The 18,689-nt window shown below is 41.5% G+C and overlaps 2 protein-coding genes across 3 annotated transcripts in view; one reads left to right on the top strand and one right to left on the bottom strand.

The window, feature by feature from the left end:
* shroom1 (shroom family member 1) overlaps window positions 1-7,096 on the top strand; it is a 32,245-nt gene extending 25,149 nt beyond the window's left edge. For both annotated transcript variants that reach the window (XM_047607506.1, XM_047607507.1), the window contains 4 exons: window positions 103-702; window positions 1,657-1,768; window positions 2,363-2,635; window positions 4,969-7,096. In XM_047607506.1, coding sequence (XP_047463462.1) covers window positions 103-702; window positions 1,657-1,768; window positions 2,363-2,635; window positions 4,969-5,223 — 1,240 coding nt within the window. In that variant the 3' untranslated portion in view covers window positions 5,224-7,096. The remainder of the gene's footprint in view (window positions 1-102; window positions 703-1,656; window positions 1,769-2,362; window positions 2,636-4,968) is intronic.
* A 4,968-nt stretch (window positions 7,097-12,064) lies between these two features.
* Window positions 12,065-15,264, bottom strand: LOC125021241 (ankyrin repeat domain-containing protein SOWAHA-like). Its single transcript, XM_047607220.1, has one exon. It carries the CDS (start codon window positions 14,931-14,933, stop codon window positions 13,524-13,526), a length of 1,410 nt encoding a protein of 469 aa, XP_047463176.1. The 5' UTR covers window positions 14,934-15,264; the 3' UTR covers window positions 12,065-13,523.
* Window positions 15,265-18,689: the final 3,425 nt, after the last annotated feature.

Raw genomic sequence — 18,689 nt, 5'->3', positions numbered from 1 at the left:
TTCCACTTTTAAACAATTAGGCTCATTGTATTTGCCGCTTTCTTCCGTTTGAATGTCGATCCTGGAAATTTTAAAGTAACCCAGGTGTGATTCTTCCTGCAGAGTCAGAGGTTCTTCTTCCGTTGCCGGAACGGAGCGGGAGCAGTCGGTGGACGAACCGAGCGACGACGCCCTGCCAGATTCAAACCACGAGGTGTCTCTGAGCTGCGGCGTCACCACGGATCCCTCACTGTGGATCCTCCCACCAGAAGAAGAGCTCAAGGAGGACGTCCCGACTTCACCGCTGGTCGACAACGTTTTCGACGAGTGCTCCAGCTCGGTCCCTCCGAAGCAGGCGATCGAAACCTCCGCGTCTCCCTGCGCGTCCGTCTCGGAAGCAGACGTCGGTCAGCAAGCGGAAGAGGAGGCGGATGACCGGGAAGCGGGAAGCGAGAAGGTGGGAGAAAAACCCCAGGAGGTGGAGGAGAGGGGAACGCCGGAGGGGGAGACTGAGAGCCCGGAGAAGCCATCAGATGACAGACCTCATTGGGAGGAGCTCGTAGAAGCGGTGGTTGAAGCTGACCAGTCGCTGGCCAGAGTGCTGTACCCGCTGGCCAATCGCAAGACGGCGCTGATGCTGATGGAGCAGCTGCTGTCGGAGGACACGCTGCTCATGGAGGAGCACTACAAGAAGAAACAGGAGCAGAAAGGAGCTGCAGAAAGGTAAAAGTTCGGGGTTAATCCCAGCTCTGGTGCACGTAAATAAACTACCGGTGAAAAGTTTTAGGACAGCACGAAGCATCCTCTGGTAGAGTTGCTTCATCCTTCAGCAAGATAATGACCCAAAACTTAAGTCCAAGCTCTACCAGATCTACCTCAGGATAAAAACAAGAAGGGAGGCTTGAGAACGTGCCCAGTTTAGACTTTAACCCCGTGGAGCTGCAAAGTGCTACACATTTCTGGGAACTTGTGCAACACAATTGTGAAGAACTCTCTTAAAAATAATTGATTTGAAGTGTGTTCACATCAATAAATCAGCTAAAGATAGTTACTGTTTTGGGTTATACATTGATCCCAGTTGTTTATTTGGTCTATGCTTTCATTTCAGAGTAAAAGGAAACGTTAAGCTGCACACATTTCAATAAAAAAAAGAATAAAAGAAACTTCTAAAACCTTTGACCGGTAGTGTAGTTCCCAGTAATTTCCACTAAATTGCATTGCATCATTTGGAGCACACAACACGCCCCTGAGAAGAAAGACTTGGCACGGTGAAAACTAATCCTCGACTTTCCATCCTTCCAGGTGACTATATAATGTATCTGTGTGTCCAAACTATGAGAGCGTGGCATGCAGCCAGGGCCGAGTTAATTAGAGCTTATGTTTAAATGCGTTTCCGTGAAACTCAACACTGGGTCTAATGGCTCCAGAGCGGAGCTCCGCCGGTGCTGTGTTACCTTTTATTGCGTCACGTGCACAGACACACCTGGCTATTTGCTTACTCCTGTACCTGAGTGTTGCACTCGGGTTTCTGCTCGTACGGGACGCAGAATGTGCAGCTGCATTTCAAGAAGTTACTTTAAAAAAAAAAAAAAAGCACCTCCATTGTGTTGTGCTGAAAAGGAACCGAGTGCAGCGAGAAAAGTTGTTCTGACGTCCACGTGTTTCCCCTTTTTGTAGCGGTGGTGAAACGGTTGAAGGGTCTGAACCAGCTCCTTGTCCATCTGCCTCTGACAGCCAGAAACCTCAGAGCACAGACCTGCAAAGTAAAGCTGACATCACAGAGAAGAAGGTAAAAAAAATATATATATATTTTATTTTTTGTAACACGTTGAAATCCTGAAGCTCATCCCCTCACACTTCTCAGAAGAGAAATAATCTATAATAAAGATAATATCATGTGGCCAAAGTTAAAGCATCACTTTAGTCTCATTTGGAAACTCTGGTGATTTCTTATTGGTACCACCTGGATGCTATTTGGCCTTAAGTGGATTCATTTCATGCAGAGACAGCTGTGTCTCCCTTATCGCTCGATGTTCTTCTCTGCTTCTTATCATTCTCCCACTTGTCTAATGTTTGGCTCAGCGAGTAATCTCTCCTTTCTTTTCTGGCTGCCCTGCACATATTACTCTTTACCAGTGGATCCCAAGGTTTTTTTTGTGCAACTTTTGCCCTACGTTAGCATTTAACCGTTTCTGTTGCTACTTCATGAGACCACAACAGGTGTTGTTGAGGTTGAGCGTTTGAAGACTCAGATGCAGCTTTTATAAAAGAGATTCTGTTTATATGTTATTTTTTTCATGAAGATGTCGACTGGTTTCCTCGTTTACACACTTTGCTTTGGATGCTGCCTCACGATGTCCTCCTCTTCCGATTCCATTGACAGCGTTTGTTGGTGTCCTACGTCGAGGAGCGTCTGCGTTCGCTGGAGACGACGCGCGGCGCCCTCCAGACGGAGGTGCAGGAGAACGTGACCCGCGGGGCGGCGCTGGAGGTGCTGGTCGGTGAGCGCTGTCAGCCCATGGAGCTGGAGAGGTACAACCTGTTCATTGGGGACCTGGAGAGGGTGGTCAGCCTTCTGCTGTGCCTCTCTGCTCGGCTGGCCCGGGTCCAGAACGCCCTGAGCACCGTGGACCAGGACACGGACGCTGAGGAGAAGGTGAGGAACATGTGTGAGGTTCTACGACGTCCTTTTCCTTCGTTCCTTCCTTTTCCTTTCAAGCGTGGTTTCATCTTCTACATGGTCTTTAGTCCTGTTTGCACGCGATCAGTTTCACCTGAGGACGTCCTGTGATTCAAATACCGTCCCCTATGTCTGTGCTTCTTCTGGCGAATTCGCACGCGATAAACAGACTCTGTGTTTTACTTGTTCACGTTCCGTTGTTGTGGCTCTGCTACTTTCCATCTCACTCTGCGGGTTTAATTACTTGGCACATTATAATGGATGATAAAAATATATTTTTTATATATTTTATCTCAAGGAATAAATTACCAACAACCTGTCGGTGTTTAAATCAGCTCCACCTTTACAAATGAACACATTAATGGATGATTTAATGATTTCATCCCTGGTCGACTTCGTGCTCTAACATCTGTCCAAACTTTGAATTATAGCAAAAACTCAGCCCTAAATCACAGAGATGTCAATTCACAATGGATTAGTTTTGTCAGAGGACCTTTCTGTTACGAGAATCATCACGGACGTGGACAATTTACGTGAGATTAAGATCATAGACGACCTCCATCATTATTAGAAATTACCGGAGTTCCCCAGTCCCATCGGACTTTTGTTCCGTGCGACATTTGTTTTTGCGTTTCCATCACCCCTAGAAATGCGTAAAACCTAAATACTGCAAGAAAAATTTGGCAACAAACCTCGCTAAAACATTTCTACGCTCTCATGAGATGATTTTTCAGACGTATCGATATAAAAGCGTATCGCAAAAGTGCAACGGAAACACTTTTTCCGCATTTCCCCGTCACCAGAGACGATGCAGGAGGTCATGTGACCAGTTCATTTGATGTCCATCTTCCTCAAAGTGACGAGAATTTAAGAGAATTATGGGAATTTCTTTATCCAAACTTCAGAAATATCACTTTTATTTTGAAATGCAGCTAGTATCAGCTTCCCAGTGTCCTCCTGACTTTGATGCACTTTTCTGGAAGGTTTCTTCTGAAGTGTTTTTTGCAAAAATCACATAATCCTTTCATCACTTTTTCCCTTTTTCTTTTTTGACGTATTTTCTGTCAGCTTCAGTTCAACCGATGCCCACAGACATTATTCACACCACATTGCGTAATTGCATGAAGTGTATAAATCCAGTGGAAATAATATTCGCTCTTTGTCTTTCACAGATCATTACCGACGCAGTTAATCACTGTTAGGGAAAATATTTCAGATTAAAGGTCAACTTTTGGAACTGTTAATCTTCTCTAATGCTCCACCTGCGTTTCATTCTCGCCGTATTGTGATTGTGTTCACGCTCCTGGCTCCACCGCTCCACCCCCCCCCCGCCCCCGCCTCACCCCACCACACCACACCCCGCTGCTGTTTACACATATACACCGATGCATGCGAGGAAAAGCATGCGGTCAGCTCCTCCTGAGGGCTGCCATGTCATGTCACCCTCACACACCTCACGAGTCACTGCAGTTCATCTGGAACTTCTGTTTCCAAAAAAAAAAAAAAAAAAAGATGACCGTAAGTGTTAGACGTGCGCGGCTGCTCCCATGCCCTCAGCTATACTCCACCTCCTCCTCCTCCTCCTCCTCCTCCTGTTTGCTTTAGAACAGCAAACAGGCCACTTGGGAAAAGTTGAAGGGCGACTTTTAATGGAGTCAAGGTTTCTCACTGTGTGGAATTTAGAAAATGTTGCCGGGGGTTTTTTTGTTTTTTTCTTTTTTGTGTGTGTTTTTATCTGAGATAAATCACTGATGTATATTTTTAGCTTATCTGTGTTTGAACCAGGTCATTTGTGAAGCATTTGAAGATTACGTTCGATTAAAAAAAAAAAGGAGTTTCCAAATGATTGCTTGAATGTCATCTGAGATAGCTACTGCTCATTAGAACTGATTATTTCAAACATTCAACTTATTCAGCTTATCTTTTCTCTGGGCCTCCACGTACGTTCAGCATGGATTTATTTTTTTCTTTGCATGGATGCGTTAGATTCCTATATTTATCCCTGAGGAAGCTCCTCGTGACTTTGTCCACCTGTAAACATACGGTGGAGTTATAGAGGCTCGCTTCTTTTTCTTGCTGTTATCAGCAACGCTGGTATTTACACTGACTCACCGAAACTCCAGCCCCGGAGTTTCGATGACATTTTGTATCTACCCTGCCCTCTGTTGACATAAGGGAACACTGCACCTACTGTCCTGTGTGCGCTTGAAACATGATCCTCCAACTTTCACCGTCCTCTATCGCACTGAAGGTGGTGTCACCAATCAATCTTTGTCTTAAAACTGCATCTTCTCTGTGTCTCCGCGCAGCAATCTCTGGACAGTCGCCACCGTCTGCTATGCAAACAGAGGGAGGACGCCAAAGACCTCAAGGACAACCTGGACCGCCGAGAGAACCTGGTCTCCACCTTCCTGTCGCGCCAGCTGTCCGCCGAGCAGCTGCAGGACTACCGGCGCTACGTCCAGACCAAGGCCTCGCTGCTGATCCGGCAGAAGGACCTGGAGGAGAGGCAGAGGCTGGCGGAGGAGCAGCTGGAGGCCCTCTCCAACAGCCTCAGCCCGTGAGCTTTTCCACGAAGATGCCTCGTGCAAAAGAAAGAGGAAATTCCTTTGCACCCCGTCACGACGTCTGAGAGATCACCGACAATGCCGTGCTGCAAGTCCAATCACAAATACAGGCGGTACATGCAGTGAGAAATTGACTTTTCTGTTAATCTACGCCGTCTGCACCTTTAGCCGCGTGCAGAGAGACTTGATGCTGTAAATGTTTTCATGCGTTTGAAAAGGCTTGAGCTGTTTTTTTTTCTGTGTGCCTTGATATTGTGGAACATTTCCGATCAGAGAGCTGCTGTGCAGAAACTTTACGTTCCCTCTCCGCCTCCGTTAGCATCCCAGACGCTGTCCTTCGCTCTTCATCATGGAGATGATCGTCCTACAGCCCCGTAACTGCACCTGTGGAAACCTACTATAAGCTTTAAGATTGTATTTTAAGCAGCGGGACGGCCTGAGAGACGGTGTTGTACTGTATCATGTTAGTAAAATGTAAAAAAATAGACGTAGTAGATTTAATCTTTTTTTTTTTTTTGCAAATGTTCTTATTTTTAAATATGTTTCAAATTAAGGCACTAAAAACCAAAAAAGGTGAATGAAAAAAAAGCACTTTGTAAAAAAAATACATAAATGCACATTTCTTCAAATCAGATTTAAAGTAATTTCAAGAGAAAGAAGCCTTACGTACTCCATCCACTGACACACGTTTCTCCTTCGTCCATTTGAAGTAGGAAAGCTGAATGATCTTTTTTTTGAAGAAGAAGAAGAAGAAGGTACACAAGCACACCCAACAACTTTAAACGTACTTAGACACTGAATATTTTACCCCCTTTTTTATCCAGAAGTGATACTTGAAATGCTTTTATATATAAGAGCAACGTCCACAATCTTCACTTCAGGTGTCTTAAACTAATCTTTTATTCTCTACCTCCCTCTCAGACAAACAGAACCCTGCAGGATTATTCACATTTACATCATAATAATTATAATAATAATGATAAAAAACACACACTCCCCCACAGTTTAAAAACAAATGCTTTTATGTTATTATTCATCACTAGTTTTTATGGTCGTATTCATTTTTCTTCAGTTCAGCCAGAGACATGAGATGTGTTGAAGAATAACGTGAGTTGTGAGTGATCATCAGTGTCTTTATCGTGTGTGTGTGTGTTGAGGTTAGAACAGAAAAACAGTGAAGTCATGAAATGATCAAAATCTAAATTTTATTAAAATTCTACAACATGTGCTACAATAAAAACTGTTTTTTTTCCTCAGACTTTAGAAAACACACCTTTAAATATATGTTTTTTGTTTTGTTTTGTTTGTTTTTTTTTTGTTGTTTTTTTGTGAGCGCTTTCTACACCTCCACCCCGAGCCCCGAAACATTTCTCTGGAGATTTGTGTCCGTTTCCACTGGGCTAAACAAACGTGTTCCTGTTTGGGTCTTTGCGCTGACGCAGGGCTGAAGCTTTAGAAAAGACCCTCGTGTTGTTCTCTCAGCTGGAATTCCTCGAGTGTGCGGAAGAAAGACCAACAAACAATAAGCGGCGCGTGGATAAATACTCGTTCTAGCTCTTCCTCACACAAACAAACTGTTTGGCGACTTCCCGAGTCCTTTCTTGTGTTTCTCCCCTTTGAGTCGAAGCTTTGTCGAAGCCGCAGGAAAAGGTGGAGATGTGTGATACTGAAGTTGCCAAGAAGGAGACACTTCAGTGAGTTCCAGGCGACGGTGATGACAGCAGAGACATTTCTAAGTCCTTTTTATTTTATTTTATTTTATTTTTTTCTTGCTGTCCTGTTTTCTGTTGGGAGTTGTTGCTTTGTGCCTGTTTGGAGTTTTAAATTCCTCGATGTTTGTAATATTGTGAATAAATTAAGCTCTCCTTCAGCTGCACCGCGTTTCTCATTTCAAGTTTAAATGATTTGTTTTACTTCACACAAACAAACACACACTCACACGTTCGGCCTGAGCTGTAGGAAGTGATTTAGTGGAGGAGGCATCATAGACTTAATGCACGTACGGTTTATAACATTCAAGCTGTTTGAGCAGTTTTACATCGTCGACATTGGATCTTCCCATTCAGAGCTCAACTCTGCCATCTACAGGACAAGCAACGTATTGTCAAATTTCCCTTTGAAAGCTTCATCATCTGTAAGTATAAAGGGTTCATACGAGTTTAATGCATTCGTGTTTAATTTTGGGAGAGACAAAGGTATAAAAGAATATAACATCGTGTGCATAGAGAGGCCGATGGAGATGAGACATGAAAAAGGTCATAAAGTTTGAATATCAAATACTATGTCTCTATGGTAACCACAGGTGTAAAACATGGAGGATTTGTTGCACGACTGAATTAGACTTTAATGATCCACAAGGGAAATTTGTTGGTCACAGTAGCGTCATTGCACATGAAGGTAGAAATAGGAAAGAGGAAATAAAATAAGATTAGATTAAAATAAAATAAAATAAAATATTATATATATATATTAAAAAAAACAATATCCTTAGTATCTCAGTGTCTTACATGCAGGACACTTATTGCATGTCTTCCTGGACATTAGATGAATCTATTGATGTAATATTTAACATGTGCATCAATTGTTCCGCGTTTTGCAGCAGAACAACCTTTTTTTTTGTCCATTTTTGTGCATATAATAAACAAATAAGTGAACAAGCAAAATCCACAAAATTCATTCTTGTCTTGTCTGAATATAAACAACAACAAGAAGCTGTGAAATGTTGGAAATGAAACTTGGTGTCTTTAATATTTATATTTTATTTGAGCTCAAAGTGAAATTTAAAATTTTGGGGGGAAAAAATCTTATATATATGATATTAACTAATATTATTACTATAATGATGAGATGAATTTGAGTTATTTAAGTTACACAAATTATAAACCAAACAGATAAGACGACACGAGGCAGAAATTTATAAACATATATTTAAAACTTTTAATTGTAGAAAATGAATACACTATTAGTCTTAGTGCTAAGCTAGGCTAGTCACCCCCTGCTTTCAGTCTTAATGCTAAGCTAGGCTAGTCACCCCCTGCTTCCAGCTTTAATGCTAAGCTAGGCTAGTCACCCCCTGCTTCCAGAACTTAATGCTAAGCTAGGCTAGTCACCCCCTGCTTCCAGAACTTAATGCTAAGCTAGGCTAGTCACCCCCTGCTTCCAGCTTTAATGCTAAGCTAGGCTAGTTGCCCCCTGCTTCCAGCTCTATAATAAGCAGAGAAGTTGCTAGAGGCCACGCGTTAACGTTAAGCTAACGTGTGGTTTACTGAACACAGAGCAGGTCAACATGTCCCTCAGGGTGTGTGTTGTACTCGAGAACGACGATTAGCAACCAAGTCACAACCCATGAACTCTGTCCTCCAGTCACAAGCACAACACCGGCATCAGCCACAACATTATGACCACTGACCACAGGAGACGTTAAAAACATTTAAACCGTTTTGTAACAATTCAGTGATCTGCTGGGAAACGTTTGGACCTGGCATTCATTGGTGTGGCTGTTACTTAGACATGCGGACCTGTTACCCCCCCACCCCATAGCAATGACACTCCCCCAGCAGGATGCAGCCTGACACACTCAGGAGCAACTCATAAAAACATGAGGTGTTGCCTCCAAATTCACTAGATCCCAAACTGATCAAGTATCTGTGGGATGATTTACAGAGGCCCCTCCCCTCTAAGACCCCCCCCCCACACACACACACACACACGAACACCACAGGACTCCCTCGCCCATGTCCATCCTCTGATGAGTCACCACAATGACACACAGCACTTAGTGTTCCTTGCAAACACAACAACACTTTTTAATCAGATTCCCACAGAAGCAGAAAAGACATAAAACACAACCCAGGGGATTCTAAAAAGAAAGAAAAAAGACCTTGCGGTGATACGACAGCACGGCTGTTAAGTTTAGACAGACAACAACCAGGAGACGGGACAAGGACGGTTTAAAGACTTGCGGAGGCATTTCCTCCAGACTGCCCGGATAATGAGGAGCTTCGTGACAGATAATCACTGACTGTGTCTCCAAAACTGACGCAGGAAACACAGCTGAAACTCCAGCTAAGGTGGAGTTTTACTGCTTCGTGTGTTAAAATGACCTGAATATATGGGAGTGATCTGGAGATAATTCAGTGATCACTGCACCAGGTGCCCCAGATTCAACGCTCCCTTTTTTTTTTTTTTTTTTTTTTGTCAGCCTGAACTCTGAACTCTTTACGCCTGCAGGAATGTCAGCACGCCTTCAGTCAACCTCCAGCCCCTGGCACTCATTGCTCAGCTCGGTTATAGATCGGCAGATTAACAAAGGCTTTAACAATGGGCAAGAATGGCAAAAGCTGTACATCGGCGTCATTTACTGCCTCCATATTTGTGCTGAAGCTCTGCTCTAATTACCTTAACGCATTCCAGACCTCACGTCATTTGGTAGCTACACCTGGCCGACCATGAAATCTATTTTTACGATGGCTGTTCACAGTGTTTTGTTGTCACTGTCGTCGCGTATGCGGTTTAAAAAAAGGTTGATTTACGGCGATACATTTAGTCTAAATGGTGTCGCCCTGCACATGCAGATGTTACCGTTTTACACCCTTTCACACTTGTGCAAGTGGAGGAGACAAGTCCAGTCAAATCCTCTGCAACAAAAACAGATAAACTGATAAGATCGCTTAATTAACTTTAAGGGAGTAGTTTGGAAAATGTTTTTATTCTGCTGCGTGAAGAGCAGTGCCACTCCCATGTCTGTAAGGCTCTATATCAAGTTACAGTTTTGTTTGGTTTAGCTCATAGAGGCACAAAGCTTGGCTGTATCCAGGAGGAACAAAGGCCTTCAGGTTGCATGTTGACCTCCTTATTCTGGAGGATGTGGAAGGGAGAGTGAACCGGTTAAGTATGGCAGCGCCAAATCGTTGGTAGCTGGTTGTTTCCATTCTTAAGCTAAACTAAGCTAATCTGATACCGTCTCCGTACTAGCTAAATTTAAAATATTTTTTCAGCCTTTAAATCAGTGTCTTCAACGTTTTTCCCAAACTGATGGAGAGATTAAACAGGGACCCTCCCACCTACAATACGTGTTCTATATTAAACTAGTGCTGTTTATGAATATACGTTATTATTATCATGTTGCATTCAGTGTTAAGCTTTTCAAATATTGCACAGGTTCAAATATTCATTTCCTTATTTCAATTATGTGTACAGTAGATTGGCCGTGCACCTGCTGCAAACATAAACATACCGTCTCATCTGCTGATATTTACTGGATTTATGTTAATGTGTATTTAAAGAAAAACTGTCTAAAATTGTCTAAAAATTGTCTAATCAACCAAAGATTTCATGACCCCCCTGCAGTACCTCCGCAGACCCCTAGGTGACTGCATTTTATCAATGAAAATAGTTTTTACTGTTTAAGAAAGAAAAGTGGACAGAACACAACAGAGACCCGCGAATAAACAGCAGACGTGCTCGAATTGAACTTATTCCCGTTTACATTGTAAACATCGTAAATCGTAATCGTAAATAGTTGTTGTTACTTACAGGTTATTGTGCTACTTTTTTTTTTTAACTCGTTTTTAGTTTGACATATACACATAAGCACAAACACAACAAATACAGAGGAGATGCACAACATATACAGCTACTTTTCAAGCCTTTTTTCTGATTTTGTTACATATCAGATCTTTTCAATTACCCGTAAGTGTCATTATACATGTGCAACATACATCCCATAGTCTGTTCCTCCTCTTAACCTTGGCCTCGGTGTCTGGAGGAGAAATAGAAACTGGTGTCTTAGTAATGACCAGACAGGATCTGTTTTCAGTCTTGCTGTGATTTTCTCCATAATAAACACATTTTTCACCCTGTTTCTTTTTCATTGCGTAATTCGGGGAGGTTGTGGTTTTAGCCAGGAAGCTGTTATCGTCTCTTCTAAGCAGTATTCTTAGTAAAGATTTAGAATTATTTATCTGTTATACTGTCAGAAATCATACCCAGGACGTAAAGTGACGGGTCCAAGGGGAAAATAATAGTTTAATACAGTTTAATCTCCTTCTGAACACTGGAAGCCACTGATGTCTACGGTGAAACTAGGTAACAAAGCTGTGGGAGGACGTTGTTATTGAGAGAAACAGCAACATTATCCAAATACTTGCATAAAATTTGGGCAGCACAGTTTGGTGCACGACTCTTTAAAGGAAAAGCATTTACAGAAGATGAGATAAGATGATAATAAAAATGCAATAAATTCTGTCAAAACGATACTCTGCCTCACTGACACACTTTTTCCACTTCCTTCTCGTGAGTGACCCAGTTTGAAGGCAAAACCTCAAATTGAAGCGTGGGTCTTCAACAGGGGGTCCACGACCCCTAGGGGTTCAGCAGAGGTACTGCAGAGGGGTCGCGAAATCTTTGGTTGATTAGACTTTTTTTATATATATATAGACGTGAAGATTTAAGAAAGCGTTTCAATGGACATAAAATGAGTAAAAAAGAACATATTTAAGCAGTCAGTTCAAGTTTGGGCCAGATACCAGTATATTCTATGGAGTCAGGACGTATGAAACATCAAATAAGATTTTACTGTGGACTCTAAAACACATTACAGAGGGACATGCAGCACCTTTATTTTGAATATTATGTATTTATATTATTATACAATACAGACCCTTTAGTTTGCATATTATGCATTTATGTTATTATACAATACAGCACCTTTAGTTTGCATATTATGCATTTATGTTATTATACAATACAGCACCTTTAGTTTGCATATTATGTATTTATATTATTATACAATAGAGCACCTTTAGTTTGCATATTATGTATTTATATTATTATACAACACAGCACCTTTAGTTTGCATATTATGTATTTATATTACTATATAATACAGCACCTTTAGTTTGCATGTTATTTATTTATATTTTATATCAGTTTCTATGTGATGAAGCTGCTGGACACTGATCAGTCTATTTGTTTATGCTGGTGTATTTTAATTCTACCATATCTAATAGCAAAATGACAAATCACTTCCTGAACTCACATTTACTATTTCAGAATGAGTATATCTTTACTTTTGACACTTCTGAGTTCACACATCACCCCCGACCCCCCCTCTCTTCCTCTTCCTGTTTCTAGCTCGTGGCCTTTATCCACACACTTCACAGCAGCTGCAGAAAAAACAACAACATTCGCTTCATATAAAAAACCCCAGAGGCCCGAAAGATGAATGAAGCTTCATCTTGACACGCACTTGACACCCTCGACTGGCGGGGAAGTGACATCACGAGACACGAAGGAGGAGAGGAGTCGAGGACGAGCTGACGATGGGATGAGGTCAACCAGAGGACGAGTAGCTTTTCTGAGTGCTGCTATTTTCTCCCCCTCTGGCTCCTGGTGAGCCTCATCAAAACCAGCCTCAGAGACGGTTTCACATGATTTATGGAGCACCTGCACACGTCTTCACCAAACACACACATTTTAACCCGTTTTCTAGTAAATTTTTTATTGAAATCCAGTTTCCCTCCAGGACATTTGTTTCTCCTTAAAGCTTTCACACCGTTAAATACATGTCAAAGTGAGTGACGTGATGAGTGAGGGGGTCATTCCTCTTAATCTGCCTCATTTTCTTTATTTATTTATCTTTATTCTGTTACTTTATGACAGTGCTGCCTGAGGTTTGTGTTATTCGCCTCTGAGTTTCGGTTTGTGCACGTTTGAGTCTTGAAATCGTTCTGTGTTTATCTGAGAAACAGGGAGCAAGTCAAGTCTTGATATCGGTAAATGAGTAACAGAAGTTCTTTGTCCTGCGTTAACTTCCCGTCAGCTTTGACTCCTATTTTCAAATCAAAAACAGAACGAAGAGGAGATTTTAAAAAGTCAGAATGAGAGTTTATCATAAAATGACCCCAGCACCGGTTCATTGGTGAAACTCGGGCTGAATTTAACGACACAAACTGAAGTGGAAGTCATTGATGTCAACAATTCAGACGTGTGAGTAACAGGACGACTCACAGGATCCTCCTGAATAATGTCTGAGACACACGTCATGAAAGCAACATCTCAAACTACAAATCTGCTGATTCAGAAGTCTTGATGATTCAGTGTGAGCGTCACATCTGCTTTTCCAGGTGTCTGTCTGTGTCTATCAGTATGAAAATTACGCTTTAAACTTTAAAATATTAATGTCTCAACGTATAAATAACACAGAAATAAACAAGAAATCTTTGATTTAGTTTGGTGACTGCCATGGAAATGATTCAAATCGAAGTTTCCACTAATCCGAATGAAGAGTTCGTCCGTCACATGAAAACATCGGAGGCGAGTCTGGGTCTGAAGCCGGTCTCCTCTCGCTCCTCGATGACCTCGTCGGCCAGGGAGTAGAGCCCGAGCCTGTGCTTGCTCTTCTTCTTGATCGCCGTCACGTTGGGCTGGAAGAGGCGGCTTATCGAGTGCAGGCCCTTGGAGAGATCCGGGAACAAGTCCGGCTCCTCTCTCTCGCTCAGCGGCCTCTCCTGCGCCTGCTGCTGCTGCGCTTTGGGTTCGCCCAGCATCTCCCTCACGGCCTCGGAAGGAAAGTCTTTGCCCAGGTAGTGGTAGGCCTTCTTCCCGCAGTCATCCCTCACCGTGACGTCCGCTCCGTACTCCTTCACCAGCATGGTTATGACGTAGCCCTGGCCGTGCAGGGCGGCGATGTGCAGAGGAGTGTACCCTCCGTGCGTTTTCACGTTGACGTCCACGTCAATTCCCTTCTGCCTGGACACGTCCATGATCTTGGTGAGCATCTCGCAGTTCCCGCACTTGGCTGCCCAGTGCAGAGCGGTGAACCCTGACATGAAGTCCCTCTTCTCGGCCAGCTGGACGTCTCTGAGCAGGAGCCCGTAAACCTGGCTCCAGTGGCCGGTTGCGCACTTAACCATCCACTCGTGCTCCGCCTGCTCCAGGGGAACCATGGAAGGAATCCTCGTGTCTCTGGGCTCCTCCGACGCCTTCGCCGCGCTCTTCGCCGACCTCCCCAGCTGGGGTGAGCCGAGGCTGCTGCTTCTGCTCCTGGGGGCCGTCTCCAACGAAGATGCCCTCTTCTTGCTCCTCAACTGGTCCAAGATTGGACTTTTGGGAGGGTTCTCTGGGTCCAACTTGACATGGCGTACTTCGACCCTGCTGGTGATGGGTGCCATTCTCAGAGGCAGGGCGTAGGGTTTGCTCTGGGTGGCTCTGGGTTTATCTGTATCCTGCTTGTGGATGTCAAAGTTGAGCATCTTTTTAACTCTGAGCTGCGGGTATTTGCTCCTCTGCAGCGCCATCTCTATAGGAAAAAGCGAGTCACAACTTTCACTGTCCTCCTCTGAACAGGGTCCATCCGGTTTATCCTCGGAGGGTTCAGTCTTCTCTTCCTGCGCAGGTGGGCGCTGCTGCTCACCTGTCTCCGGGCTCTGTCCATTCCCCCTCTTTTCCTCAGGGCTGCCCTCGCTCTGTTTGCCTTCCACTAAACGCTGGTAGGTTTTCTTCAGCACGACATAGCGGACTCCGTCGATTTCTTTCACGCATGCGACGTCGTTGACGAACGTCTTGAACATGTCCTTGTTCCTTTCTTTCTGTGCGGGATCGACGCAGTCTATTGCGCCTTTGAACCTCGCCACCAGCTCGGATTTCTTCACTTTTCCGCCCTCCGCTATCAGCAGAGACAGGACGGCCTCCTGCGTCAAAGCCATGGTTAAAAAGTTTATGCGCGCTCCTCACCTCGCACCGCCGCACGGTGGCTCGTTACAAGGTTTTCTCTGATGGCTGTACAGTAGCACTCACCTGGCCACTCACTTCTCTCCTCCTCCTTCTCCTCCTTCTCCTCCTCCCTCCCTCCCTACCTACCTACCTGGAAGACTCTCTTTCCGGGGAAAGTGCGGACGTGGATACAGTTTGAATTATATATGCAGGTGTTGATGTTTGCCAACAAACAAAGCGGTTTAGAGCAAATGAAGCAGAAAATCTCTTTAATCACTGATGAGTGTCTTTTATAAATGTATTTCTTTTTTTTTAACTGTTCATAAACTTGTTCCCACGCACGACTGTAAAAAACATCTAAATAATTATGAATGAATTTTTTAATTTAGCAGCATAAAGAATCATCATAGACGTAATTTATATCAGAATGCGCAATGAATTCAAGCTGTGCAATAATGTTATTATAGAGAAACAACTAAGAACACGAGTTCACTTATACTTGTAGATATTTTTCTTAGATTTTTTACATTGATGCGTGTATTCGTATTCTAATCGCCTACTCATTCTTTTTTACCTACATTGCTCTTTGTTCTGGTTCACTTTGAGTAGGAGCTGCCTTAACGAAAAGTAATTTCCTCTTGGGATCAGATAAAGTAATTCTGATTCTGATTCTGAAAATGTGTTTTTTGTATATGTATATTTAATGCATGGAAACACAGTGGATCCATAGTTTCTATCAGTGCAATGCACACAATTCATACGTGTTTCTAAATAATTAAATGAGCAACAATATCTCACGATGGGCTGATAACATCAGTCTCTGACCTCATGACTTAATTTAAATACTAATAGTCTACTTTAGACGGGGGCACGCCCACAAATGTCTGCACGAGAGTGATGATTTAGCGTTTATTTGTTTTATTTTAATTTTATTTTTTCCTCCCCTTGTCTGACACATATTCCTGGTGTTCCTCTGTCGCTCTTGAGTTCTTGGCTCCTGTCCGGACTTGCAGAGTCGACTGAATCATGACATTCCTGCGATTGACAGAGGAGGTTTTTTTTTTTTTTAAGTGGCCATATTGGAACAACCAAAGATGAAAACTAGCCTCGAGATAGTTCTCGTGCTTTATTTGAGCTAATGTTTAAACGTCTCAATGATTGGACTTTTTTTTTTAGGGTGACCTGACGTCCTCGATTTCTGAGTACGGTTCCCCTATTTAATGACCAGGCTGAAGCTGTCCCTGATTTTAGCGTTTTAGGAATGAGGAAAAAAAATGTTGCGTGTAGACTAGAACAACGGTTATTACGGTAATTGCACATGAAACGCTAGTGAGCATGTTGCGCACAGATTATAATTATTACGGTAACTGGTATGAATAAATATGTCAGAATAAATGAAACTCTAATGGTCCCTGTTTCTTCATTTCATCTTGATAATATTTAATTCGTTTTTTTTTTTTTTTATATCTCCGAGCTGTAAATGATTTAATTTCCCCTTAACTTTCATAAAATGTTTTAAAGTTTTAAAAAGTTCACAACATATAAAAAATTTGTTTGGCAAACACGTTATCTTTTTTTTGATGGTAATTAACAAAACGAGAAGCTAATTTATATATATATAAAAAAAGATTATAAAAATGGAAAAGTGGTTTAAAAATGACAGTGTCCAAACAAGTATGTCATTCACTGCTATTTATTTTCTTAAATCTATTCATTTAAGTATCAGTTATACGCGTTTGTTTGTTTGTTTTCATATAAATAAACAGAGTCAAATTACATTCTTATAATAGCCTGAAGTGAAATCTTGAAAAAATAAATATACTGTTGGGTGTGTTTGAGCGAAGTACAAGTGAAGTGGAGGGGAATGCTCTTGTCGCCTTGCTAGCTTTTCAGCTACTAGCCTAGCAAGTGGGCGATACTGCAAAATGTGGTATCGATCCGATACCAAGTAACGACAGGGCCAGTATTGCCAATACCGATACTTTTCACTTACATTAAGTGAATGTATTATTAATCTCCAAATTTGAACGAAAATTGAATAAATAAAAGAAACATGATGCTTGAATGATTTTGTTTTTAATTAGTTTTCATCAATACAATCACAAAAATCGTAAAAAAATAAGAACACTTTTTTTTATTATTTACGCCAAGGTCAAAAATATAACAAGACCAACAATGTCTTTGTATTTATGGACGTGAGTCTTGAATAAAGTTTCATTCATTAAATTCATTCAATAATAATATATAATGTTCAGTCACTGCACTAATAATTTTTGCACTACTCATGACCAGGTGTGTGTTTCTTTTGTCATATATTTCATGTATATATTTGTTTATCCTATGTTGCTTTAATCTTTGACCTCCTGAGACCCTGTGTCCTCACATGGGGACGTTAAGTTTTAAGTTCATGCTTCGTTTAAACTTTTATCCTCACAACTAGATATTAGTTGGTGTAAAAATATGATAGCAGTCATGTAACAAAAGTGGACAACCTCAGTGTTTATTTATGCTTATTAACATTTCTAGTTTAAATGACAAAATGCACAAATTCTATTAATAGTAACAAGCTATAACTTCGCTAATTAGCAAGTACTCGATTGAGGACGTTGGGACTCTATTTTTTGCAATTCTGCTTATACACAGCAAAGTTCAGACATGAGAATGAACAGTTTTATATTTTATCGCATATTGGTGACTTAATTATAATATTGATGTAATATTTATATTAATAATATATAAAACTATCCTGGTGTCAACATGAGGACATCATTTTTTCTACCTGTTCAAAGACGATGCTTAGTTTTTATGGCTCTCAGGTCCTACTAATCCCAAATGAAGAGAAATTAAAAATTCAAACAGAAGCTCAGGTCTCAGGAGGTTAAATGAACTTTTCCACTCAGTCTTTTGTTGATGTTGCCTGCTCTGTGTGCCCTTAATTGCCCCCCTGAATAATAATAAACAGACAAACAGTTTTTTTTGTCTTTTATTATTGTCTTGAATTCCCCCAGAGATACAGGATGTGTCAATTTCAAGTCCTTCTGCACATCACTCCAGATGGACAGAACAGAAAATTTAAAAGTCTTCTTTTTGCCCAGATCAGTTCTGACTCTTGGGACCTGCATCTGTATGATGTCCTGAAAGGTTTCTACACATGTATCGACACAAATATATAGGTAAAAGAACAGATTTATAAATAAAAGTGAGAGAGTCTACAAACATTGATGGACAATGTGCGAGTGCATCTAAGGAGCAGTGATGTACAACATACCTGCAACCAACACACAGTAGCATATATATAACTTAGCATAGTATATATTGATTTCTTCCTACTGCATTTAAACATAAAATATGTTAAGTTTTGTTTTGTTTTGTTTTTTACTTTGCTTTTGCTTTTTTTCTTTTATTCTGTGTTTGAATAAACTTTCATTCATTCATAAATAATAATAAGATAAGATAAGCCTTTACTCATCCTGTAATGGAGACATTCAGCAATCATACACAGTGCACACGGTGCACACATGGGTGGACTGAAGAATATAATATAAGAATATTAACATATAAAAAATATATATTACAAGCAAACAAGGAAATGTTCAAGTAAGAAAATATGGGGAATGAGTTTGCTCATATAAATATATGTATATGCAATAATAACAACCTATAATAATAATAAAACCAGATAAGAAATTATTACGAAATTATCGATTCCACCACATCAGTATCGATCCACTACCGATACCAGTGTGTTA

This window comes from Mugil cephalus, chromosome 15, assembly GCF_022458985.1.
Source record: "Mugil cephalus isolate CIBA_MC_2020 chromosome 15, CIBA_Mcephalus_1.1, whole genome shotgun sequence".
In the NCBI taxonomy this organism is placed as follows: domain Eukaryota; kingdom Metazoa; phylum Chordata; class Actinopteri; order Mugiliformes; family Mugilidae; genus Mugil; species Mugil cephalus.
The sequence above is the reverse complement of the archived record's forward strand: the minus strand, read 5'-3'. Positions and strand labels throughout refer to the sequence as shown.